Raw genomic sequence first — 27,361 nt, 5'->3', positions numbered from 1 at the left:
TGGAAGTATGTACATGTGTCCCAAGGCAGTGTAATCTTACTATAATATATGCTATATTCAGCAAGCACTAACTAGGTGCCAGGCACTGTTCTAAGTGCTTTACATGTATTAACTCATTTAGTCTCACAACAACCTGATGTGTAGGTATTAATATTATTATTACCATCATTTTACAGATGAGGAAACCATGGCACAGACAAGTTAGGAAATTTGCTCAAGGTCACAAAGCTAGGGAGTAGTATAGCCAGGATTCGAACCTGGCAGTTTGGTTCTAGAATCTGTGCTTTCAACCAGTCCACTACACAGTTTCTTATATATATAGTCACATGAATAAATGGATGAATAAGTATTGATATATATGACTTTTTTTATTTACTTTCCTTCACAAGAGAATTTTATTTTTGGCCACATCCTCAGCATGTGGAAGCTCCCGGGCCAGAGATCAAACACGAGCCACAGCAGCAACACCAAGTTGCTGCAGTTACAATGCCAGATCCTTAACCCACTGTGTTGCAAGGGAACGCCACAAAATAATTTTTTTGCTGACAAAAAATAGGTAGACAGTCCTATTCTGAGGATACTCTAGAGCTCTAAATATTCTGAGTCCCAAAATGTTTCACGTGTGTGTCTTCTGCAGGACATTTCCCCCTTTTGGAAATGGAATTGGAGGTGAAAGTTCAAAAACTCTTATTAGGCTTTCAGTGCAACTCTAGGAAAGGAAGTGAGCCAAGAAAAATGGCCTGAACTTCTTATAAACTTGATGAAATGGGAATTTGGAACAGAGTTGACTTAGTTTAGAAAAAACAAGAGAAATGACCTTTTAAACACTTTGAATATTGAGCAAATTGTACCTTTTAGGTACCTTTAAAAAAATCTTCAAATGGTTCACTAGGGCCTTTGAAAAAATGTTGTTTTCTTTCACGAGCAAAGAAATAAGTAAGGTTTTCCCAACTCAATTGCTATGAACTTATCCTTCATCGAATTAGAACCTGGGAACCCCAGTCCACATTTGAATTTCTTAATCTAAATTCATTATTTTTGCTGGAAGTAGCCTTTGCATTCCATCATCTAGAGCCAGCAATGAGGATGGAAATTTCTGTGGAATTCCACCACAAAAGTCCCTCTGCTTTTGGGGTCCACCTTGAAAAGATTATTGCTCCCAATATCATTCTCCCCCCTTTCCTCAAGTAATCCCCAATTTCTAGTGGACACTTGGCCACCTAGAATGAAATCTACACTTCCCAGCTCCCCTTTCTCGGTGGGTTGGGTGTGGCATATGACTCGTTTCTGACCAACAAGATGTAGGAAGATTCTGTGTAACTTCTGGGAAGTGTCCTGAAAGGGAGGAGTTATGTTTTTCTTCATCACCTCATTCTGTCTGCTGACTGAATATAGACTCAATGGCCAGACTTCAGTAGCCATTGTGGACTAATGACCTGGACAATAGAAACCACACAGGATGGAGCTACCTGGTACAGGGAACCCAGACCCCTGACACTAGAACCCCAAGTTGGGGTTCCTACCTGGGACTCGCCATTTCTAGACTTTTTGAATGTGAGAGAGAAAGAAACTTCTATTTTCTCCTGTTTCTTGGAGCCAAATCTAATTTTAATTCGTGTTAAGTAATACCTTCCAGAGAAACCTGATTTTTCCAGAGCAAACCGGTGACAAGAAAAAAGCAGAGCCCCAAATTAGCCTCACAGTAAAGTGTTTACAAAGGTGGGTAAAACATCATAAATCAACTAAATTTAGTTTTTAAAAAAGTGGAAAAAAAATTTTACAAAGGGACTTTTTTTTTTTTTTTTTGCTTTTTAGGGCGGCACCTGTGGCATATGGAAATTCCCAGGCTCAGGGTCGAATTGGAGCTACAACTGTTGGCCTACACCAGAGCCTCGGCAGCATGGGATCCAAGCTGGGTCTGTGGTCTACACGGCAAAGCCGCATCCCCAACCCACTGAGCGTGGCCACGGATTGAACCTGCATCCTTATGGATTCTAGTTGGATTCATTTCTGCTGTGCCACGGAGAGAACTCCTGCAAAGGGACTTAGGATTTTACACGTCATCATAGAAACCCAGTGCCTGCTTACCTCGATGGTGACAATTACAGGCTCCAGCTCTTCATAGGTTATCTTTATCTTTTCACTTGCACGCTTTGCCTGTACATCTGTTTCTGCAACCACAGCACAGATGATCTGGCCCACGCAAAGTACCTGCAGAAAGCACATGCTTGAAGCAGGTGGGAAATTCTGCATAGAAGTACAGTTAGTGCAAACTTATCAATAGCAGGTGTCTTAGTTATCACTGCTGAACAGTGATAACCACACTGGAGTTGCTTTCAACTACCTGGGCTCGGCTAAAAAGATTTTCTTTTAGGAGTTCCCGTCGTGGCTCAGCAGAAACGAATCTGACTTGTAGCCATGAGGACACATGTTCGATCCCTGGCCTCAATCAGTGCATTAAGGATCCGGTGTTGCTGTGAGCTGTGGTGTAGGTCGTAGATGTGGCTCAGATCCCATGTTGCTGTGGCTCTGGCATAGGCCAGTGGCTACAGCTCCGATTGGACCCCTAGCCTGGGAACCTCCATATGCCATGGGAGCAGCCCAAGAAATGGTAGAAAGACAAAAAAAAAAAAAACCAAAAAACAAAACAAAACAAAAAAAAGAGGTAATTAAGGTAGTGATGTCTTGGGGGTTGGGGGTCGGGCTCTAATTCCATACGGCTGGTGTCCTTATAAGAAGAGGAAGAGATACCAGGGAGGCTCCCGTACAGAGAAAAGGCCAAGTGAGAACATGGGAGGAGGAGGGCATGTGCAAGCTGGGAAGAATGGCCTCGGGAGAAACTTGCCAACACCTTGACCTTGGACGCCTACTGCATGGCATATGGAGCTCCCAGGCCAGGGATCAGCTCTGAGCCACAGCTTTGAACTAAGCCACAGCTGTGGCAACGTGGGATCCCCGACCCACTGTGCTGGGCTGGGGATTAAACCCTTTGTGCCACAGTGGGAGTGTCTAAATTTCTGTGTTTTGAGGCCACCCAGTCTGTAGTTTTGTTACTACAGCCTGAGCAGATAACAAAGCTCCTAAATCTTAGTCAACCTTGTCATCTGGAGCTCAACCAAAGAGCAGTGATTGGTTCCATGGCTGGAGGAGAAAGGGTCTGTGCGGGACTCACTGAGATGCGACAAAAGTGGCTAACACCTCCTGAGAGCCTTCACACGCTAAGCACTGCTGTGAGCACTTGCTTGTATTAGCTCATTTAAATCCACAACAATGCAATGAGGTGGGTGCTAGGAGTAGGCCCATTTTACAGGTGATGATACACAGCTACTGAGTAGCCACATGAGAACATGAACCAAGGTAGCCTGGCTCCGAAAGCAAGTGCTCACTGAATGACTGCAGAATTGAATGAAAAGGTCAAAGATGACGCTAGCAACTTTATTAAAAATAGAATATGTGAAGGTCCGGGGGCGGTGGCAGGGAGACGGTTGGTTCAGGAAGGGAGAGAGTTTGGTATAAATACCAGGGAGTGATGGTCTATTTGTACTCTGTTTCTAGATTTTTCAAGGATTTCTGTCCTGACACCCGTCATTTCCTGCATGTATTCTTCAAATAAGAGTAATCGACTCAAGAGCATGCAGTGGGGGAACTAGGACTTGTAGTTTTTCTGCAACAAATTTCCTTTTTGCTATGGTATTTCCTGATTCCAGATGGGTAGGTCCATCTGAATAAAGGCATCAGGGTAGAAAGAAGCTGGAAGAGTTGGCATGTCTACCCCCCAGAGACAGAGAGGGCTGGGAGGGCATGGGAAGCCGCCTGGAGGGGGCACCTTGGGGATTAGATGCCCAAAGTCACATGGGAAGGCATGTTCTGAACCTCACCTCATCTACAGCCAACAACTTGTCACCTTCAGCACCGTTGGTGCCTGGAATATCCTCAGCTCTTATCACATCAACCACCCCCGGTAGTTCAAGGGCCTCAGACAGATCAATTGATCTGAAAAGAGAGAAATATTTAAGAGGTAGGAATCAGCAAGCTTTGAGGGCCCCGCAGATGAGGGAGGGGTGGAGCATGGGTGAAAATCAAAATATATAACAACTGATGGAGCCACTGTAGACTCTGACCAATCAGAGCTGACCTACCATAAAGCAGGGTCTGGGGGCACCCTGCTGGGTTGAGGGCAACATGGCAGCTACCTCAAGGGGAAACGGGCGAGCAACGTGGTGTGGTAAGGGGTGTCCTTAGGAAGCTTACGACAGTGGCCATTTACCATTTAGCAATGAGGGAGGTCGGTGTTTTTATCTCCAGCTGAATATCAGTCCTGCTCAGAGTTACTCCTTTCAGCCTTGCCTGAGGCTACAGCAGGCAGATAAAGGTGTTTCCAGATTAGAGAAAGCAGGGGGCTTATCATTGTGACTTTCTTTCTTCCTCCCTCCCTCCCTTCCTTCCTTCTTTCCCTCCTTCCTTCTTTTTTTTAGCCATGCCTGCAACACATGGAAGTCCCTGGGCCAGGGATCAAACCTGAGCCACAGCAGGGAACTTAACCTGCTGGGCCACAAGGGAACTCCTAGAAAGGCTTTTTTTTTTTGTCATTTTCTTGGGCCGCTCTCGTGGCATATGGAGGTTCCCAGGCTAGGGGTCAAATCGGAGCTGTAGCCACCAGCCTACACCAGAGCCACAGCAATGCTGGATCTGAGCCACATCTGCAACCTACACCACAGCTCACGGCAAGGCCGGATTGTTAACCCACTGAGCAAGGCCAGGGATCGAACCCGCAACCTCATGGTTCCTAGTCGGATTCGTTAACCACTGTGCCACGACGGGAACTCTCTAGAAAGGCTTTTTGAAAGCTTTTTGGTTACTTACATGATTTTTGCATGGGCTCTGGTACTGGTCACCAAAGCCATGCAAAGTTCTTTATCCACCATGGGAATGTCATCACAAAATATGGCTTCACCTGTGGCATGTTTAAGACCTGAGAGGTGCATGATGGGGCGTCCGACTGGATCTTGGAGGGGCTGGTGAGAATCCACACTCTACAGAGAAAGACAAGAGTTTACCTGGAAAACGTTAATCTGCAGAAGCGGCCTGGCCAGGCACCGACATTCCTGATTCTGGATTGAGAAATCCGAGGGTCACCCTTAGGCAACAGACACTGGAGTGGGTCAGATGAGCATGACAATTTAATGCTGTAACTAGCAGGGAGCTGTCATTTCAGTTAGGTAGCAATGCTTTAGATGAGGCCAATGTTTTGGCAAAACTGTGATGCAGGTGAAGGGGGCACCCCTGCTTCTCCATTTTGGTATCTCTTTTCCCCAAGTGTTACTCCTGAACCCCTTTCCTCTGGAATTCAGAGGGTCTTCCTGTCCAGATTTCTTACCTTTCCCATGATTAACCTGTTGACACAAAACTGATCATGATAACAAGGTCTAAGGGGATGTAGTTCCTGAGGGTGGCAGACCAAACCCTAAGTCAAAATCCTGCTAATGGACTTGAGCGGGCCCTCTGGCGGGGGAGGGGGGCCATGGCAGCCAAGGTGTAAGGTGCCTTGGCTGCCCTTGTGAGTGGCACAAAAACATCACTGGGGGTACTAGCAGAAGGAGAAAATGTTTATTCTGGAACCCGTCTCAACGAAGATCTATCTGTGTGTAGAATGTGTGAAGATAGGGAGGTGGAGGGCTTGTGCTCTAACAGATGCTAATAGATACTGGCTAAATTGACCTTCAAGAAGAGGGGGTTCAGTTACTTGCAGGGTTTTTTTTTTTTTTTTTTTCTCTCTTTTTGCCTTTTTCTAGGGCCGTTCCCGTGGCATATGGAGGTTCCCAGGCTAGGGGTTGAATCGGAGCTGTAGCCACCGACGTACACCACAGCCACAGCAACACGGGATCTGAGCCTCATCTGCAACCTACACCACAGCTCACGGCAACGCTGGATCCTTAACCCACTGAGCAAGGCCAGGGATCGAACCTGCAACCTCATGGTTCCTAGTTGGATTTGTTAACTACTGAGCCATGACAGGAACTCCCAGGGCTTTTGTTTTGCTGACTGGAGAGTAAACATTTGCAGTCAGGGCTGGAGGCCGAAACTTGCTACTATCCTGCTTTGTCCTTCTCCCACTGCCTGGCTTAGATACTCTTCAAACAAATGCACAAGGAACATCTGTTTGAAGAAGCTCTGGCTTATTAGGTGCTCAAACTGCTTCAGGCACGTTCAGCCCTGAGTGCCTCCAGCAGTAGCTCAGGCCTGATCTTAGATCCAGCCTCTCCCTGGCTCCGCCTGAAAAAAGGACCAATGCTCCAGCAACAACTTGAAGGTCGGAAGGGAAGATTGCGACTCCGAAGTACTTGCTTGTCCACACAGCTATCGCCGTCCCTGAGTTTCTCCGTTTCCATTACATCAAACTCACTGACCTGGTACCTTTGGACTCCCTGGGGTATGGTGACCGGGAAGTCTTCTAGAGCATTTAGGAATCCGTCTGAAATTTCAGGAGAACGGCAGGTGCCCTGAGAGACGATTCAAAACAATAGAGATAAGCTGATTGGTCTATGATTAAACTGGGCTTTGAGTTATGTGAAAGTGACTTGGCTAAAGTAGCCAAGAGACCGCAAGGTTCAGGTCGCCTGGAGAACGCAAATCCACATCGCCTCCCAGGATCTTGCTTCCTTGAGCTGCCATCCTTCCCACGGCTGGGTGAATGTGACCCTCCCTCAGCCTGAAGAGGGAGAGGCCTGTCAGCGAGCTGGGCAGAGGCAGGAGGAGAAGCAAGAACATTTGGGGCTGCATAAGCCATTTCTAAGAAAGAGCTGGGGTGGTTAACTATACACAGAAGAGCTCAAATCCTGATTGTTTTCCTCAGCAACGCAGCTTTTCTGGGAGAGCAGTAACACCGGGAAGGTTCTCTGGCTGTCACGGAAACACATCAAGTGTCTTGATTCAGAAATTCAATGGGGACAAGAAGTGCTCTGGCAAATGTGGTGTGCGAAGGTCTTCATCTGAATGAATGAAAACCAGACAGTTTAGGGCCCCTTGGCTGTTGGGATGGGTGTGACTGGAGAACAGAAGTGCAAGGTAGGGTGAGAGCTGTAGTCGTATTTAGGGAGGAAAGATATATAGATTAGAGGAGAGGGGGGACAGGGAGAGAAGATGTTTTGCGTTGGTAACATTCTAGAAATTTATTTATTTATTTCATTTATGAGAGTTACAACATTTATTTCAGGGTCTCCCTCTCCCTCTTTTTTTAAAAAAAATTTGCCCCACCCGCAGCATGTGGAAGTTCCTGGACCAGGGATTGAACCTGTGCCACACTGCAGGGACCAGAGCCACAGTGGTGAAAACACAGGAGCTTTAACCTGTTAGGCCATCAGAGACTTCCCCAGAAATTTATAGTCAGAAATTCTGCGTAAAAGGTACTTAAATATTAGCATATAAATACGTTTTGTTTTTTTTTTTAATATTTATTTAGTGGCTGTACCTGCAGCACATGGAAGTTCCCAGGCCAGGGATTGCATCTAAGACACAGCTGCCACCTACACCACAGGTCTGGCAACACTGGATCTTTTTAATCCACTGGGTAGGGCCAGGGATCGAAACTGTACCTCCATAGCAAACTGAGCCTCTGCACTCAGATTTTTTTTTTCTTTTTCTATTTCTTTTAAGGGCCACTCCTGTGGCATACGGAAGTTCCCAGGTTAGGGGTAGAATTGGGGCCACATCTGCAACCTACCCACTGAGGGAGGCTAGGGACTGAACTAGCATCCTCATGGATACTAGTCAGATTCTTTTTTTTTTTTTTTTGGTCGTTTGCCTTTTCTAGGGCTGCACCCACGGCATATGGAGGTTCCCAGGCTAGGGGTCTAATCGGAGTTGTAGCTGCCAAGCCTATGCCAGAGCCACAGCAAAGTGGGATCCGGGCTGCGTCTGCAAACTACACCACAGCTCATGGCAACGCTGGATCCTTAACCCACTGAGCAAGGCCAGGGATCGAACCAGCAGCCTCATGGTTCTTAGTTGGATTCATTAACCACTGAGCCACCACGGGAACTCCAGTCAGATTCTTAACCTGCTGAGCCACAATGGAACTCCTGCAGTCAGATTCTTAACACACTGTGCCATGGTGGGAACTCCAAGTTTTGTTTTTTTTGAACAATAAAATTTTATTTTACATTTCATATTGAATATAAAATTCTAGAATAGGCTTTTGCCTAATCTATAGTGTCAAAAGGAGATCAGAGGTTGCCTGGGGGCAGGGGTGGGAGAGCTGAAAGCACAGGTCAAAAGGACAATTTTGGGGCGACAGAAATGCTCTACATTTGGTGGCTACACCAGTGTACACATAAAACTCTCTGAGTTTAAATAGGTGCATTTCATTGTGTGTGATTATACTTCAGGGAAGTTGGTTTTAAAAGAAAAAAAATTGCACATGGGAGGCAGGGGCCCCATCATGTGTCCCTGGTCAGGGCATGAGGTAAGCATCTGTGTGCTGAAGACAGTCTGATGTCCTGAGCTTTGCATAGTGGCCCTTCCGGGCTGGATCCTGGAAGCAGGGACAGCTGGGAGCAGACAGGCTGCCCACAGGAGAGTTTGCAAAAGCAATAGGAAAGTCGGGAGCTTATGGCTGCCAGGAGCCCATGAAAGCCAGAGTACTCACAGGCACAGGGAACTGCTCTACTCCCTTCTTCAGTTCCTGCAGAACTTCCAGGTAGAACTTGAAGAAGAAACTGACCACCAGAGTCCTCCGGAATTCTACTCTCCCGCCTGGAGCCCAGCCTGGGAGGGAGACTTCGTCCAGCAGCAGCCTGCAAGCCTCATCCAGCAGCAGCTCATCCCAGCGCCTGGTAGGGTTGGAGGCAGGAAGGAACTGGTCACAGGGACGGTCTCAGTGACTGGTGGCATATGCTCGATATGGGAGGGTGATGGTTTAGCGACCCCAAAGTCTCATTTTGAGTTGGAAGGGAATTTGGAAACTATCTAACCAAGCCCTTCAGGAAAACCATGGCCCGAGAGGCTGCGCTAGGTAGCCAGAATGGGCTGGAACCAGGCATTCAATAAATAGACCGTTAGGGCCAATTCCATTACGGACTGGACAGGACTTAGACTTGAACATCGCCTTTACTGAGAAAGAGTGCCCCCCAGCACTGGGAGTGGTAGATACCACTTCCATGCTGCCTGGCGTGGGTTTGCCGGAGGGCTGATATGCACAAGCGCACTGGGGCTCAACGCGGTCCTGGGCCATTTTTGTCATACCCCTCACCCAAAGAGTGGCACCTAATTAATCAAAGTCAGATAAGGTTGGATTCACTTGGCAAAATGACAGAAAGAACAAGCAGTGATTCTATGTATAGGAGTTTCCATCTTCCCAGGGCTTCACCAAATCTTGCGGGAGCCAAATTTCCACTTTTTTTTTTTTGACATCAAGCTGTACCACTAGGGTACAGGGTTCGTCGCTTACCTCCCTAGAAGCTGCTGGCAGGACTTTTGTGCACTGACGGTGGCAGCCCCGACCCCTCCGTAGGCGATGCTCAGGTCCTCGACGGTGTCCGTGCCGTCTCTGAAGAGGACTCGCATGCCAGCGTTCACATCGGCCAAGGCATTTTGCTGGCACTCAGCCTGTCGGAAGGCTGACACAAATTCCCACTGCGGAGACAAAAACCATTTGGAGTTATTTGATATGTCTAGACTAAGAGCCAGTGTTCTGCTTCTTGGTTCCACTCATGAATCACTTAGACTAAATCTAAAGGAACACAAAGGACAGTTGGCACAACTGGAGGGTGATTGTGCCAAAGTCCCCTCCCCCAATGCCCCATACCCTCCGAGAACGGGGATCACTGTGCATTCTCCCTGCACAGGAGGGCTCTGCACAGAATGCCTGCATCATTGCCAAGGTGGTGCCATGAACTCTCATCTCCAGGCCCCTTTATCCCCTGCGAGGACGGGGGAGCTCTCCCAACACAGATGCTTTTGCATGTGATTTGCTTAAGGTGCACAAGAGACCAACCGCATCTCTTGGTTTGTAGAAACAGTTACTTTTCCATTTTGCAAAGCTCACAAAGGCACTGAATAGAACTTTCCAAGAGTGGGCTCTGGAGTCTTGTATAAGGAACACGAGACGGGAGGGTGCCGGCTGCCCCCACTGACTCTTGGCAGCATGACGGCTGGCGTGCTGACATGGGGTTAAGGGAGACGGCCGGTACCCCAAGTGTGTTCCATCTCCATGGCCAGCGAGGGTGCCGTGTTTGGGTCTGCCTCTGCCTGTGTTTCTGTCTGCGGCCTTTACCCAGGTGCACCCTGGATGAGGAACACATTTCAAAGTTTCCATTCCTGAGGACAAACAAATGCAGATCTTACGTGGCTGAAAGCATCATAGAAGACCTGTGGCAAAACCAAGCTGACTCCTGGCTTTGGACCACTGTGTGTGTGTGTGTGTGTTGCATTATCCCTCTCTGGGTAGACTGTCCTCTGGGATTCAAGTACAGCTTTGAGGAGAAGCACAGGGACCAGGACCCTTTGCTTTGAGGACAGAGGGCCCCTTCAGAGCTGGCCAAGTGGCCGCATCTACCCAGGGATCCTGTGCCAGGTGCTCCTGTTCCTCTGAACTGCTGGGGTCGGCTGGGGTGGGGAGTGGGGAGTGGGGAGGCCCGGCCCCAGCCTCCGTCTCCTTGTGGCGCAGGCGGAGAAGCTTATTCCACAGCCAGAGGACTTTAATTTCCACCTCTCAGAGTCATATTGGATATGAGGGGGTGTGGAAGCAGGATTGCAGGCCGGGCAGGCCCCACCCTGCAGCTGAAATAACAACCCCGGGTCCACACCCTGGGCTGGAGGGTGGCTGAGGGCCCGGGGTGGGGGTGGGGGGCATGCCAGGCCGTGGCCCACAGGAAACAGGTTTGCCGGGCAGGCTCATTTTCCTTCCATCTGTTTGCAAATTTCTAAAGATGCCCAGACTCCGTTATGGAAAGAAACAAACAGCTCTCAAAAGCGACTGGAGGAATTCTTACCTTCCGAGAGTGAGGGATATACACAGACTCCAAAATTTCCCCTGGCTTCAGATCTGCACTTGCCAAGCCAGCAAGAAAATGTTCGCCTAGAGGAATCTGCCGTGTGCCTTCTGTGGAAGAAAATGACATTTTTGCACAGTTGTAGCAGGAATGCGAGATTATTCTGTACTCTTAAATGTCAGCAGCAGAGAAGAAAAGGTCACTTTTCTCTGCACGGAGCGATTATGGGGAGTATGTGACAGACCAGCGCGCCCCCCCATCTCTCCACAGGGGGCACCTTCATGACAGCAGCTTCATGACATTTATTCTTGTTAGTGCACATGCTATGTGAACTGGCTCTCTTCCTGCCCGCAGGCCTGCCAGGCCCGTTTTCATCTTTTAGCAGAGGCTGGTTAACTAAATCTAACTCGTTCAATACTGTGATCAAGGTAAGGGTGTGACTTAAGCTGAGATGGGGTTTGTTTCCACTGTTCACAGAGCGCAGATCATTGGATTTGCTTTTTTGTCCCTGCTGCTGTTATTGGCGTCTAAGCTGGATACCCATACCTTTAACACAAAGCGAACGATTCTCCGAACCCCCTTTTCAGCCCAGCTGTCACCACACAGCGGTCAGAGCAGTCCCCACTGGCTCTGAAAAGTGGTTGTGGCCCCACAGGAGATGTGATAGGGAGATCAGACCACAGCCTGGTGAATCTGACGTGGGTTGGGGTCGTGCTGATGGGGAGGCAGGTATAGAGGGAGGCAGGAGGGTTGCAAAGGCGCCCCCATGGACCTTGGCTTCCTGGGTGCTGGGCCAGTGGGCTCACCTACTGGCCCCCTGGGAGCCGGGCTGAGCTCAGGCTGGCAGAGGCTTTGGCAGAGCTGTGAAAACAGAGACCTTAAGCCAAAGGTAACGTCCTACACCCCAGTAGAAGATAGCTGGTACCACTTGTACCAGCCCTGGTCCCAGTGTAGAAGGCCCCCAGTATAGGGGACCAGGCTGTTCTTGCCATCCTGATGCCCCAGAGCCTAGGCTTCTTCTCTCCTAGTGTTGATGGGGTTGAGCTGGGGTCATTCTGGCCCCAGGATGGCTCATGGGGCTGGCAGGGGTGAGGGTCTTTTTCTCCTCTCTCCAGGGAAGGCTCCACGCAGAGCTGAATAGGGGCATGAGGGCTTTTCCTCTGCCAGCTGGTTTCTCCCAACATTTCTCAGTTCCCACCAATCGGGGATGGGATTGTGTTAGCCAACACAGCCCTCGGGAGGGATACCGTGCCTGTGAGAGAATTTCTGGTTGGATGCACCCCAAAGTTCATATGGGAACCGCTCCCCTACACCCCAGTGCCTGGGACAGTGTCAGCCCATAGGAGGGATTTGATGGGTCGTGGGTGAGGGAGGAGGAGGGGCGGTGGAAAGGGGGCAATTAGAAGCCCTGGGGAAGCGGCTGATGGAGAAGAAGCAAGCACGGCTGTTTGGAAATCAGGCAGGCTGGAGCCCACCTCTGCGAGCGATCTCAGCTGGGTGGTGGCCACGGGAGGAAAGTACCCAGCAGAGCCTGGCACCAAGTTAGCAGCCAGTAAATGGGAGTGTCAGCATCCCAGGGGCAGGGTGAGGGCTGAGCACTTCTGGAGGGTATGGGGGAAGGGACGAGGGTGGTATAGCACAGAGTAGCCCATGGGAACATCCCTCTCAGCCAGCGTGTAAAACTAGCCATCGCCTTCCTCCTGCCCCCAGGGGCTCAGGCTGTCTGCAGCATGTCCTGTGGCTGCTCACACAGCGATGGAGAGGGTGTGTGAAGAGGAGGAGGCAGTGGTCCTCAGGCACAGAGAGCCTTCACTTCAGCCTCTGCACACCACCCCTGGGTGCTCGGGGCTGAGTGTTGTGTGTATGTGGGGGTGGGGTGGGGGAAGTGTGGGAGGAGGCACCAGCCACTCTTTTGCATCCGTGTGACTTCCACACCGGGAACCTGAGCTCTCCGTGGTGGACTGAGAGACAGAGACCTGGGCTCTGGTATAGCAATTCCTTGAAAAAAGACAAAAAAATCTGCAGGTGCGGTTCAGAGGGTTCTGGGGTCACTTACTTTCTGATATCAGATTGAGGGTAGTGTTGCCCACAGTCAGAATGGGATTCAGATCCGAATAGCAATGCCGGCTTATAATATGTCCTCCTAAGGACTAAGGAGGGAGAGCGTTAGAGCCTCAGTCATTCAATCCCTTAAATCCCAGCCCCACCCACACCTGCTTCTGGTCTGCTTTGGTAGTGAAATGGTGGAGAGGAATCTGGGTCTTGCCCTGCAGATGAGACTCAATTCAGATGGTGGGAGGCTCTGAATCAGATGAGGAATGGATGGTATCTAACACTTGCATAGCATCTGGTATGTTCCACCTGCTGTCTCACCCTTCACAGGTATGTACTCAGTTAATCCTCAGCGCAGCCCAGTGAGATGATGCCCTTATTCCCCTGTTACGGATGAAGACTCTGGGGCACAGAGAAAGGATGAAACTTGATCAACTGGGTGAAACTAGTTGATGAAACTCCCCAGCTAGGAAGGGGCAGGGTTGGGATTCAAACCCCAGCGGTTAGGTTCAGCGGCCAATTCTGAACTACTCGTATTCAGGTGGCACAGGGGGCCGCCGTGCTGGCTACAGAGATGCCACCCGGCCTTGGGATCTCAGCCTCATCTCAGGGCCTCTGAAAGTGCCAGACTTCCCATGGGCCATGCTGAGATGCTGGGCATCCACACTGTTGAGGGGGAGCTGCCCTCTTTCTCTTGCTGGGAGACCCCACTCGGACTTGGTTGAGGCTGTAGCATCTCAGAAGGTGGCTGTAGCATCTCAGAAGCATCTCAGTCATTTCAGAAATGACTGGCCATTCCACTCGGGACTCTCCTCTCCGTGAAGCGAGGGAATCCACAGTGACCACCCAGATTGCTATGATCTGGGCCGGAACAGGGGTGGGGACAGGGAAGCCAACCCCTGTTTTTTTTTATGAATAGCTCGATTTTAAAGTTCTTGTTTCCACTGAGCTGAAATCTGCATCCTGGCTCTCATCTTTTGGTCCTATGTCTACCCTTTGTGATCATGTGAAATACATCACAGCTTTTCTCAGGAGTCAGGATCCCTCTGATGGTCCCAACCATTCCTCTTCCTTTTCTTTCTCTCTCTCTGTCACACCTGTGCAATGTGGAAGTTCCCAGGCCAGGGACTGAACCTATGCCATATCAGGGACCTGAACTGCTGCAGGGACGACACTGGATCCCTAACCTGCTGCACCACCAGGGAACTCCACCATTTCTCTTTCCCATGTAGTTTCCAGTCCCTCACTCTCCTGCCACCATCTCCTTGACAGGCTCCAGGGTGTCAGTCACAGTTCTTGACATTGAAAGGGACTATTTTGGAATCAGTTGACGAGCTTTTTCAAAGGAAACATGTCCTCCCCTGGTTCTCTCAATCCCAAGGATTTCTAAGCCAGCATTCGGGGTCTGTAAGGGAGGGAGCTGTGAGGGAGGGATCATACGTACTTTTTTTTTTTTTTTTTTGTCTTTTTGTCTTTTAGCCATTTCTAGGGCCGCTTCTGCGGCATATGGAGGTTCCCAGGCTAGGGGTCTAATCAGAGCTGTAGCCGCCGGCCTACACCACAGCCACAGCAACTCGATATCAGAGCCTTGTCTGCAACCTACACCACAGATCACGCTGAATCCTTAACCCACTGAACAAGGCCAGGGATGGAACCCACAACCTCATGGTTCCTAGTTGGAGTCACGATGGGAACTCCCGGATGATATGTACTTTGAAAACCTACTTCTGCTTGGTTCTGAGGTCAAAACCAAGCAGACCTTGAAGGGTGCCTCCCTGATTGAAGCATTATTCTCCAGCTGCAGGCTGAACAATCTGGGGTGGAGGAGGCTACCCTCCTTAGGTATTAGACTTTCTGTTAATGCAGGCTAAGACTAAATTAGGCTCTTTGTAGGTCTTATCACAAAATTAGCAAAATCATGATGTTCTTTTCCCACTTATCTTGCCTTGGCTGTTGAACTTGATTTAGAGTCTCCTTTTAAATACATTATTATGTAATTAATGTTTGTTAAATATTAAATGTTCATTTATTATGCCTAGTGTTTCAATTGGCTGAGACCCTCTGCATACTGATTCTGCCAATGCCTATTTCAACATTTCAGTGGGATGAAGAAATAGGTACAGGACAAAACTTTCATTCAAACAGATACATGCATCCTTTGTTCATCTCAGTGCTATTCACAATAGCCAAGACATGGAAACAACCTAAATGTCCATCCATAGATGAATGGATGAGGAAGATGAAGCACAAAAATAAACTCAAAATGGCTGAAAGACTTAAATATAAGAAAACATCATCAAACTCCTGGAAGAGAACATAGGCAAAACACTCTCTGACATCAACCTTACAAATGTTTTCTTTAGGCCAGTCACCCAAAGCAACAGAAATAAAAGCAAAAATAAACAAATGGGACCTAATCAAACTGACAAGCTTTTGCATAGCAAAGGAAACTAAAAACGAAACAAAAATACAACTTACAGAATAGGAGAAAATAGTTTCAAGTGATGCGACTGACAAGGGCCTAATCTCTAAAATATTCAAACAACTTATACAACTCAACAGCAAAAAAGCCAACAACCCAATGGAAAAATGGGCAAAAGACCTGAGTAGACATTTCTCCAAGGAAGATGTACAGATGGCCAACAAGCACTTGAAACAATGCTCAACATCACTGATTATTAGAGAAATGCAAATCAAAACTACCACGAGATACCACCTTATACCAGTCAGAATGGCCATCATTAATAAGTCCACAAATAACAAATGCCAGAGGGTGTGTGGAGAAAAGGGAACCCTCCTACACTATTGGTGGGAATGTAGGCTGGTACAACCACTATAGAGAACAGTATGGAGGTACCTTAGAAAACTATACATAGAACTACCATATGACCTAGCAATCCCACTCTTGGGCATATATCCAGACAAAACTCTCCTTAAAAAAGACACATGCACCTGCATGTTCATTGCAGCACTATTCACAATAGCCAAGACATGGAAACAACCCAAATGTCCACTGACAGATGATTGGATTAGGAAGATGTGGTGTATATACACAATGGAATACTACTCAGCCATAAAAAAGAATGACATAATGCCATTTGCAGCAACATGGATAGAACTAGAGATTCTCGTCTTGAGTGAAGTAAGTCAGAAAGAGAAACACAAATACCATATGATATCGCTTATATCTGGAATCTAATATATGGCACAAATGAATCTTTCCACAGAAAAGAAAATCATGGACTTGCAGAACAGACTTGTGGTTGCCAAGGGGGAGGGGGAGGGAGTGGGAAGGAGTGGGATGGATGGGGTGCTTGGGGTTAACAGATGCAGACTATTGTCTTTGGAATGGATTAGCAGTGAGATCCTGCTGTGTAGCACTGGGTACTCTGTCTAGTCACTTATGATGGAGCATGATAATGTTAGAAAAAATAATGTATACATGTATGTGTAACCGGGTCAACATGCCGTACAGTAGAAAATTGACAGAACACTGTAAAACATCCATAATGGAAAAAAATAAAAATCATTATGTAAAAAAAAAGAAGACCTGGTACATATACATGATAGAATACTACTCAGCCATAAAAAAGAACAAAATAATGTCATTTACAGCAACATGGATGCAACTAGAGATTCTTATACTAAGTGAAGTAAGTCAGAAAGAGAAAGACAAATACCCTATGATTTCACTTATATGTGGCATCTAAAAATATGGCACATATGAACCCATCTATAGAAAAGAAATAAACTCATGGACATGGAGAAGAGACTTGTGGTTGCCAAGAAGGAGGAGGAGGGAATGGGAAGGACTGGGAGTCTGGGGTTAGTAGATGCAAACTATTGCATCTGGGGTGGATAAGCAAGGAGTCCCGCTGTATAGCACAGGGAACTATATCCAATCACTTGTGATAGAACATGATGGAAGATTTTATGAGAAAAATAATGTATACATATATGTATTACTGGGTCACTTTGCTGTATAGCAGAACTTGACAGAACATTATAAATCGACTATAATAAAAAAAAATAAAAAATAAAAAAAAGAGAAATAGGTGTAGTGGGCCTAGTGAGTAGCCCAGAGGACATACGGCCATGTTCCGGATCTGCTGGCCCGCCAGACTCTTCAGGTGCTTCAGGAGGGCTCGGTACGTCTGGGTCTTCTCCTCCGGGAGCTCAGATATGCTCTCAGCCAAGATATCATTCACCTGGGACAGGCTGCAGCCAGCACCTATTGTCAGTCCTGGAAAGCACATTGTTTTTATAGGTGACACGGGAGAAGAAGAAGCTGAATTGTAATCATGGTGCCTGGGCCTTAGCCTTCAGCTAGTGCAGTGGCTCTCCACACTGACTGCACAAAGAGCCACCAGGAACTCAGAACACCACAGATGCCCCACTCCCATGTCAAGCAAATCAGAATCTCTGAGTGTGGGCTTTATCAAAATCTCTTAAGGGAGTTCTCCTGGGCAGCCAGGGTTAGGAACCCTTGGGCTGGTCTACACTCTTTGGACAAATGCAAGAAAACAGGCTGGAGAGTGGAATGAGAGTAACAATTAGCAGTTGGAAGGACTCAACTAGAACCTTCTGTGGCCCCCTCCTGACTGACCACAGTGAAGCAACACAAAGCTGTTTTGTGATGAAGGGGGATAAATTTGATGGTATTAAACAAATAAATCAAAGGTCTTTCAATTGCCCAGGTCCTTGCCTAAAATCAGCAGAGCTTTGACTGCTGATTTGCTCTTCTGCAGATAGCCTGGATACTCAACATCTTCAACGACCAGTTCCATTAGGGGCACTCCCAATCAGAATAGACACAGCCCATGCCAGGAGCTGCCCCTGGCCTTATGTTGGGTGTTGTTGGGTGTGGGGATGTTGGGGGTTCCCAGGGAGGGGCTAGGGAGGCAGGAGCAATGGGAGAGCACTCAGGAGGGTTGGGGCAAAGCTATTTGCCGCTTGGCAAGGAAGTAATTCAGAATTTAAAGACCACTGTAGCCATACTTGTGAATATTGGCAGGATATTAGCACCAGCTTTGGTTTTCTCTGTGGTAGGGATTTAAAAATGGTTTAGAACAATCTTTGAAAATGAAGTCACCCAAACCACCAGATGACTTAGTTGGCTTTGAAAAATTAATCTTTCACTTCCCCTGGGGTTTGTAGAATGTATCACTAACACACAGAGTATGATTTGACATCACTTCCAGGGCTGGGTTCCTTTTTTTTTTTTTTTTTTTTTTTTTTGTCTTTTTGCCTTTTTCTAGGGCCGCCCCCACGGCATATGGAGGTTCCCAGGCTAGGGGATGAATCGGAGCTGTAGCCGCCAGCCTACACCACAGCCACAGCAATGCGGGATCTGAGCCACATCTGCGACCTACACTACAGCTCACGGCAACGCTGGATCCTTAACCCACTGAGCAAGGCCAGGGATTGAACCTGCAACCTCATGGTTCCTAGTCAGATTCGTTAACCACTGTGCCACGATGGGAACTCCCAGGACTGGGTTCTAACTGCAGTTACAGTTAGTCTGCTTTATTTATTTATTTATTTTTTAACGGCTACATCCCCAGCATATGGAAGTTCCTGGGCCAGGGAATGAATCAGAGCCACAGCTGTGGCAATGTCAGATGCTTCAACCCACTGCGCTGGGCTGGGGATCGAACCTGTTCCTCTGCAGCAACCTAAGCTGCTGCAGTTGGATTCGTAACCCGCTGTGCCACAATGAGAACGCCACGTCTGTTCTTTTTTTTTTTAATAAGTTGCAGACTAGGCTTTGATTTTTCTCTTGTGGATTAATCTTGGAGAATATGTCACCCTCCCACGTAGCTTCATTTTTGTTGATATTAAAAATGTACTTGGCACAGTACTTCCCCCCATTCCTGCCAGCATAGCCCCATAACAGTCCCTGCTGCTTCAATGATCATAGCTAGCCCAACTGATCAGGGAAAACACTAGCTGCTCCTTATTATCCTTATGCTAAGCCAATCTTGCCTAAAAGTAACCAAACTGCTCCTCTCCCCCGGAATGGCTCTCAGCTTGAGTCCTCAACCTGTATCTGCCTCGGTGTCTCATAAAAGGCATTCTATAACAGGGGCTCCCAACCCTGACCCATCCGTGATGGTCTGTTGCGTCCCATCAAAGTTCTAATAAAGCTTGGCCTTTAACATCTGCAAACTCCTACCTTCCCTTTGCCTGCAGGAGCATTGGAAGACAATTTCTCTTATGCTATAGACCCAGAGCCTTATTGGGAGAGAAGAAATCAGAAACCAAAGACATTGTTATTATTATTATAATATTATCTTTTTAAGTTCAGAAGCATCCACAGACCAGCATGAGCCTCTCTTACCTGACACAGGTAGAGCAGGGCAGTTCAGTCCCATGAGAGAGTAAAATGCCTGCTGTCTTCTCTACTTACTGCCTGGGTCCTCCTAAGGATGAATTTCAAACTCAGGCTGAGGCCAGACAATCCACTTTGGGGCTTTCGTTTGGCTCTTTCCATTGCTCACATGACCCCCTCCCTTTGTGCCAGGCATGACATAGCTGTACTGAGAAAATTCTGTTTCTTGTACTTCTATTCAAATTTTATTCTATCTTTGGTCAGAAAAAACCTAGCAGGTATTTCAATGGAGTGGAAAGGAGCTTTATATTTGATTCTCAGAATGTGGGTTTTAACTCCGTATTTCTCAGAGTTTGTGGGTCTATGGGTTAAAAATGCAGTAACTTTCTGGAGCACTTACTATAGTAAACATTTTTTTGTGTGTGTCTTTTTTAGGGCCACACCCGAGGCCTATGGAGGTTCCCAGGTTAGGGATCGAATTGGAGCTACAGCTGCCGGCCTATACCACAGCCACAGCAACACCAGATCTAAGCCTTGTCTGCGACCTACACTACAGCTCGCAGAAACGCCGGATCCTTAACCCACTGAGCAAGGCCAGGGATCGTACCCAAAACCTCATAGTTCCTAGTTTGATTCGTTAACCACTGAGCCATGATGGGAACTCCATTTTTCCTCAGATTTTAGAACCTGGTTCAACTTTGCCTGCAGAGTCCAGACGAAAAGCCAGTTGGACAGATGTGAGGTGGGCCTGGGAATGGCAGTAACGGCAGGAGTTCTGGAGTGGAAGTGGGAGATGTGCGGCTTGGGGAAGAGCCACAAGCCCGTTTGGGGACCTAAGGCAAGTTCACTTTCCCTGAGTCCTGGCCCTGTTGGGGGAAGACGTAGGGGGAGCTCAGTGGGATAGTGAAAAGTCTCACCCCTCCAAACAGTGTAGCTGGTTTCCTTTTGCTAAAATTTGTTTGAGGGCAGGGTTGTGGTGCCAAAGACAAGTTTGAAAACCATGAGGCTAAAGGATGCCCGGGGTGAAGATGAGAAGGGTTTTTCCTGTCTCGAGCTTTTGCTGAAGCTACTTGTCTATACTGCCGAACCACCCATTTGACTATTCCTTCTTCGGCTTCTCTCCCATTTACTCACCCCAAGACTTCAGATAAACTTGAGCACGTTCCCTGAATTTTCTGAGGGGTCTTCAGGTGTGCTGCCTGAGTTGTCCTGAGGCTGAGCTGTGAGGCTGTGGGTGCCGGGCAAAGCAGGAAGGGTCCCTTTCCTTGCAGATGGGTCAGCTGAGGCCAGGGAAGGGCAGGCTTGCTGGTCTGCAGCACGATCTAAGTTTCGCTAAGGATGGTTGAGGCTGGGAAGGTAGGACTCCTGGATGGCAGTGATACAGCCAAGGTGGGTCCCTCTCCTGCCAACCTCTGACTTCCACAAATATCCAGCGGCCTACCAGTCAGTCTGGACTAAAGCTTTCAGTTCAGCCAACTGCTTGGTTCCCCGAGGTAAGGAAGTCACTGCATCCCAAATTCAACTTCCTGACTCACGCCTTCATTTGTCTCTTTTTTCCCCATGAAATTGTTTGTCAGTCACTTAGCACATATATGCATGTACCTGGGACATGCACTTATATACTAGGCTATCTGGGCGGGTGAGGGAAGGAGTAAAATAAGGTGCCTTTCGTAAAAATTTTTACTGTGCTTTTTTTTTTTTTTTTGCTTTTTGAGCTGCATCCATGGCATATGGAAGTTTCCAGGCTAGGGTTTGAATTGGAGCTAGAGCTGCTGGCCTACACCACAGTCACAGCCATAGCAATGCACGATCCAAGCCACGTCTGTGACCCACACCACAGATCATGGCAACACTGGATCCTTAACCCACTAAGTGGGACCAGGGATTGAACCTGTGTCCTCATGGATACTAGTGAGATTCATTTCTGCTGAGCCACAATGGGAACCTTCCCCATGCATCTTCTTCTTCTTATTATTATTATTTTTTGTCTTTTGAGGGCCGCACCCACAGCACATGGAGGTTCCCAGGCTAGGGGTCCGATCGGAGCTGTAGCCATGGCCTACGCCACAGCCAGAGCAATGCCAGATCTGAGCAGTGTCTTCCATCTGCACCACAGCTCATGGCAATGCCGAATCCTTAACCTACTGATTGAGGTTAGGGATCGAACCCACATCCTCACGGTTACTAGTCGGGCTCATTAACCGCTGAGCCACAATGAGAACCCCGGCCCCACGCATCTTGAAGGCAAAGTCTTGCATGTTTCCTTCCTATTCTGTGAGTGCCAGCTTGCCCGATGCAGTATCTGCACATAGTGAGCCCTTAAGGATGTTGTAAGTGACTGGGGGGTGCTTGTCCTGGTAGATTTTTGTCTCACTCTTTTGCCATTGTCCCCATGTGACAAGTGGCATTTGAGTGCCAGACACCATATCGCGTATTTTCCTCCTGCAAACATCCTCCCTCCCTGGAATTGACCATCCAACCAATGGTGAGTGCCAGTTCTCTCACGCCTTCTCACTAATGTGACCCTGCAAATATACTTCCTTTGGGTCGCCCTGGCTTTTCATAGGCAAGAATCCCACATATTCGAGGTCTTCCACCATCTCATCTGAGTATCTCACATTCTGTGCAAGCTTTTGACAGTAAAGTTTCATGGTAGGGATTTAATATTACATCAGAAAAATGATGAAAAGTTAGAGACAGGCCGGACAAAATAAATGTATGAGGAGGTTCCAGACTATTGGACAAGGGTTAAGCATAGTGCAGGGACTGGTTCATTGATACTTTGCCAAGAACACCTGGAACTCACCATCACTTGTTTTAGACACCACACTCAGCTCAGAAATCCTAGCAGGAGAGAGTAGAATTGGGTGAAAACGTCCTTGGGATTTCATTGCAGGTCCTGAAAGTCAATGCAGAATATGTTTTAGAGAGAGTTAGGAAAGAGAAAATGCAATTTTTTGGCATTGAAAGTTCCTCATAAAACTATTCAGATGCTAATTTTAAAAACTGGCAATAAATGTGTATAGCTGTGAAAGCAGTGGCCATACACCCTGCCAAGTAATTTCATGGTGCATGCTCTCCCACTATATGTATTTATTTAGACTCACTACATGTATATAAAAATAGGAAATAAAATGGAGGAGAAGTTCTTAGAAAACTCTTCTTTTTGGCCATGCCCAAGACACGTGGAAGTTCTCAGGCCAGAGATGGAACCTGAGCTACAGAAGTGACAATGCTGAGTCCTTAAACACTAGGCCACCAGGGAACTCCTCGTAGAAAACTCTTGCATATGGGAACCAGGAGAAACATATAAAGATGTTTTTAATAGCCCAAACTTGGAACACATTCTACGTTTTTGAGCAATAGGGTGGATGAGCAAATTGTGTCCTGGACACACGATAGCATCCAGTCATTACATGCAACAGGGGTGAATCTCCGTTCAAGAATGCTGAGTGCACAAAGCAAACTGCAGAAAAATAACACCATGTCAATCTATTTATGTGCAGTTCAAAAATATGCCAGAGTAAGCAACGTATTGCTTAGGGACACAAATATATGTGGTAAAATGATAAAAAAGGAAGGAGAGATGGATCAGCACCATATTCAGGCTGATGAGTAGCTCTGAGAGGAAGGGGAAGGGAGGGACTGTGGTTTGGGGGCACCCACGGGGCATTCGGAGCTCTTGGCAAAGCTCGACTTCTTAAGCTTGGGTATGTATTGTTAATATACTCATATGCATTTTATAAAATCCTATTTTCTTTATTCACTATTTAACCTAAACAAAATTAAAAAGGACAAGGTAAGTTAAATGGTAAACAATCCTCCTATACTCTTCCCCCACATCGCCAAGGGTTACACTGCACCCTCCCAGGATATATGTGCCTCCAGTTTGGGAGACCATCTTAGTATATTATAGTATCCTATTTGTACTATAGTTTTAATACTGTATATAAAATTTGCATGTGAAAGTATACATAGCATATATATGCTAGTATTTTCATTTATATACAATGTTATTATATAAGCAATTATATAACACATACGATACAATATAATAGCACGTTTTGTGATACATTATTATGATACCATTTTTACTTAAAAAGATGAGGTTTTTATCCTTAAAAACTAGTTTTCGTAGGCTGTGACAGAGGAGAGGACAGGAAGGCCAGCTGGGCAGTAATGGCGGCCTGAGAACTGTCGGAATCACTCACCGAGTGAGGTGTTGCCCATGATGAGAGGAGCGTCCCGATATTTCACTTTCAGCTCCAGGAGGTCCTTGAGGGTCCCAGGGGAGATCCAGGTGACCCTCTCTCCACGAAAGGTCAGAGTTCGTTTTTCTGGGTTCTCTGCCATTCTCTGAGTTGCAAATGACAAGTGTGTGTGCATGTGGGCACATCTGTCTTCCTGGGTTATAACAGATCCCAGGCGGAGGTGTAGGCTCCTCTAGAGAGCTTTCAGAAGTTCTGGGGTCCCCTTGACCAAAAAGATACTCACTCCACCCACTGGCTAATGGCTGACATTCCAGAATTAGATATTTACCCCTTTAGCTTAAGACTTGTTAATATGTAGTTCTTTGATGACAAGGGACAATATGAGCTAGTACCCATCAATGACGCTGTGGTATAGATTAATTTAATGTAATTGAGTATGATGGTCTTAAAAATCATAATTATACTAATATTCCTAAGTCTTCAGCCTTTTCTCTGAAATCCAAACTCATATACCTGAATGAGTACTTTTTTTTTTTTTTTTTTTTTTTTGCTTTTTTAGGGCCACACTCATGGCATATGGAGGTTCCCAGGCTAGGGGTCCAATCAGAGCTACAGCTGCTGGCCTATGCCACAGCCACAGCAATGTAGGATTCGAGCCACATCTGTGACCTACACCACAGTTCACGGTAACGCCAGATCCTGCACCCACTGAGGGTGGCCAGGGATCGAACCCTTAACTTCATGGTTCCTAGTCGGGTTCATTAACTGCTGTGCCACGACGGGAACTCCTATTTTATTTTATTCTACTTTTTGCCTTTTAGGACTGCACCTGTGGCATGTGGAAGTTCCCAGGCTAGGGGTCAAATTGGAGCCACAGCTGCTGGCCTATGCCAGAGCCACAGCAACACCAGATCTGAGCCGTGTCTGCAAGCTACGTAACAGCTCACAGCAACATCGGATCCTCAACCCACCGAGCAAGGCCAGGGATTGAATCTGAGTCCTTGTGGATACTAGTTGGGTTTGCTACTGCTGAGCCACAGTGGGAACTCCCTCCCTCACTTCCTTTAGGACCATCTTCGAATGCTACCTTCGCAGAGAAGGCTTCTTTGGCCAGTATTTGAAATTGCACCTGCTGCACCCTATCCCCTGTCTCCATTTTATTCTGTTCTCCTTCTCACTTGCTGACACACTCTGTAATTGATCTATGATCTTGCTCCTTGCCTGTCTCTCTCACCAGATTACAAGCTCATCGGGGGCAGATCACTGTGTGAGTTTTGTCCCCTGCTGTATATTCAGTGCCTGGTACATTGCTGAATGATTGATATTTGCTGAATGCATGAATAAACACATCAGAAACCCTTCAGAAACAGGTATTTTATAGAATGGGACCACTGGATGTTCGAGAAAAAAAGAGATGCTGATGGAGGGAAGGCTGAAGGATAAGGAGGCCCTGGAAAGGCTCCTTGGGGTCGATGTCCTGGAGGGGCTGGAAGGACTAAGTTAGAAGCCGAGAAAAACCGGATTGCTTGGGACAGTCAATAGGGACACATGGCAGATGACAATGATGAGACTAATGATGATATCACTTTGAAAATAGCCTTAGCTGAGGCTTCAGGGGATATGTGTTGGGCATCAGTCAGGGCTTGGTGAGCTGCGCAAGGACAGGCACCCTGATTCAATCAAGGATTTCCACAATTTGATAATTTCACAGGCAGAAAGGCTGGTTTCAGAAAACCGAGCTTATAACCAGTGACATTTAAACAAGCACACAAAACACCCAAATCATCTTACCAAGAGTTCTGGGGGAAATATGAGCTCCTGGGTGGGGTCCAAGGGCTGGAACTCCTCATTCGCAAATAACTCTGTGCAAATCTTTATAAAGGGCAGAAGAAGATGGTTCTGTCAGCCCCGCTCAAGTGGAAACAGCATCATAATTCTTTACATCAGTCAGGCAAAAGGAACATAGTAATAACGCTCCAGTTTTCTTTATATGGGAAAATAATTCAAACCACATAGTTTTATGTCTTATTTTTTTTTTTTTAGGGCCACACCCGTGGTGTATGGAGGTTCCCAGGCTAGGGGTCGAATTTAAGCTGTAGTTGCTGGCTTACGCCACAGCCATAGCAATGCCAGATCCGAGCCGTGTCTGTGACCTACACCACAGCTCATGGCAATGCCAGATTCTTAAGCCACTGAGCAAGGCCAGGGATCGAATCCATGTCCTTATGGATACTAGTTGGGTTCATTAACTGTTGAGCCACGACGGGAACTCTCCAAACCATATAGTTTTAAACAAGAATCTTGTTATAACATCAATACTGATTTGACACTAATGTGATGCTAAAGAAGGGCGTGTTCTGCTAAAGAAGCAGTTCAAACAGTACCCTGTGAAACACCAAGACAGTCTATTGAAAACAACCAGAGGGCAAACAAGTTCAGGAAATCTTCTCACTGTGCCCCAACCTCTATCTCTTCATCTGTCAAGTCAAGATTCAAAGAAGTCCCATAGTTTAAGTAGAAAATGACCCTAGACATATACACCACGTGTAAACACCCACACACCCACACACCCCACTTGCTTTAATATAATCGTTAACATTTGTGGAGTGTTTACATCCCAAGTGCTTTTACACCTGTTGATTATTCTATTTATTTATTTTTTTGCTGCGCCTGCAGAAGTTCCTAGACCAGGGACTGAGCCCACGCCACATCAGTGACTTGAGCCACAGCAGTGACAACACTGGACCCTTAACTGATAGGTCCCTGGGAAACTCCTTAATAATTTATTTAATCCTCACAACAGTTGTACAAAGAAATAAATTATTCTTTCCATTTTATCTCTTAGGAAACTAAAGCACAGTAAGAAGTTACTCCAACTGCAATCTTGTAGGAATCAAATATGTTTTGGCCTTGGGAACACTCCTGGGAAAGCTTCCTAAAGAGAGTAAGGAGAGCCCTGTGGGATACAGGGCAAGGGGGTGCTGTGAAGTTGGGGAAGCAGGGGACATGGGGGGCAGAGAGATCTGGCTTCATTCTCAGCTCTGCCACAGCCTGGCTCTCTGGCCCTCCCAATGGGAAAGGGACTTACCCTCTTTAGAGACTAAATAGAAATAATGCCTATTTGGAAGGGTAATTGTGACAAGCAGGTTATAGCTCGGTTTTCTAAATGATCTGACATTTGTCCAACATGCCCTCCTTTTTTTTTTTCTTTTTCTTCCTCTCTCTCTAAAGTCTTCCTGGGTTCTAGAAGGAAAACTTACAATTGTTCTTTGTGTAGGGTCCTAGTGGGATCCCAGACTGAGGCATTACTGACCAACATCTGAAGGATCTGTTTTTTTCAAATTAATTAATTAATTAATTTTTTTGCTTTTTTGCTTTTTAGGGCCGCACCTGTGGCATATGGAATTTTCCAGGCTAGGGGTTGAACAGGAGCTACAGTTGTCGGCCTATGCCACAGCCACAGCAATGCCAGATCCAAGCCACATTTGTGACTTATACCACAGCTCACAGCAACACCGGATCCTTAACCCACTGAGCAAGGCCAGGGATCGAACAAGTATCCTCATGGATCCTAGTCTGTTCATTACCACTGTGCCACAACGGGAACTCTCAAAGGATCTGTTTTGTGTTAGTTGGAATTAAAAGTGTGGGCAGTACCTGGGGCGCATTAATGTGTACCTACAAAATCTAGAAATAAGACAGTGTCTGAGAATTAAAATGTAAAACAAACATAACGAATCAGAGCTGAAGACCTGAGCTATACGAATAAAGCATGTCCA

The 27,361-nt window shown here is 47.0% G+C and overlaps 1 protein-coding gene across 3 annotated transcripts in view; it reads right to left on the bottom strand.

Annotated features, from left to right (window-relative positions):
• Nucleotides 1–27,361, bottom strand: part of AOX2 (aldehyde oxidase 2) — a 103,288-nt gene that overhangs the window by 51,205 nt on the left and 24,722 nt on the right. For all 3 annotated transcript variants that reach the window (XM_021074625.1, NM_001308472.1, XM_021074624.1), the window contains 12 exons: nt 25,374–25,454; nt 23,583–23,727; nt 22,178–22,270; nt 17,132–17,283; nt 13,045–13,138; nt 10,989–11,098; nt 9,446–9,630; nt 8,645–8,828; nt 6,408–6,500; nt 4,864–5,033; nt 3,879–3,993; nt 2,089–2,211 (listed from right to left, as the gene is read on the bottom strand). In XM_021074625.1, the coding sequence (XP_020930284.1) occupies nt 2,089–2,211; nt 3,879–3,993; nt 4,864–5,033; nt 6,408–6,500; nt 8,645–8,828; nt 9,446–9,630; nt 10,989–11,098; nt 13,045–13,138; nt 17,132–17,283; nt 22,178–22,270; nt 23,583–23,727; nt 25,374–25,454 (1,545 nt within the window). The remainder of the gene's footprint in view (nt 1–2,088; nt 2,212–3,878; nt 3,994–4,863; nt 5,034–6,407; nt 6,501–8,644; nt 8,829–9,445; nt 9,631–10,988; nt 11,099–13,044; nt 13,139–17,131; nt 17,284–22,177; nt 22,271–23,582; nt 23,728–25,373; nt 25,455–27,361) is intronic.

This window comes from Sus scrofa, chromosome 15 (genome assembly GCF_000003025.6).
Source record: "Sus scrofa isolate TJ Tabasco breed Duroc chromosome 15, Sscrofa11.1, whole genome shotgun sequence".
NCBI lineage: Eukaryota > Metazoa > Chordata > Mammalia > Artiodactyla > Suidae > Sus > Sus scrofa.
The sequence above is the reverse complement of the archived record's forward strand: the minus strand, read 5'-3'. Positions and strand labels throughout refer to the sequence as shown.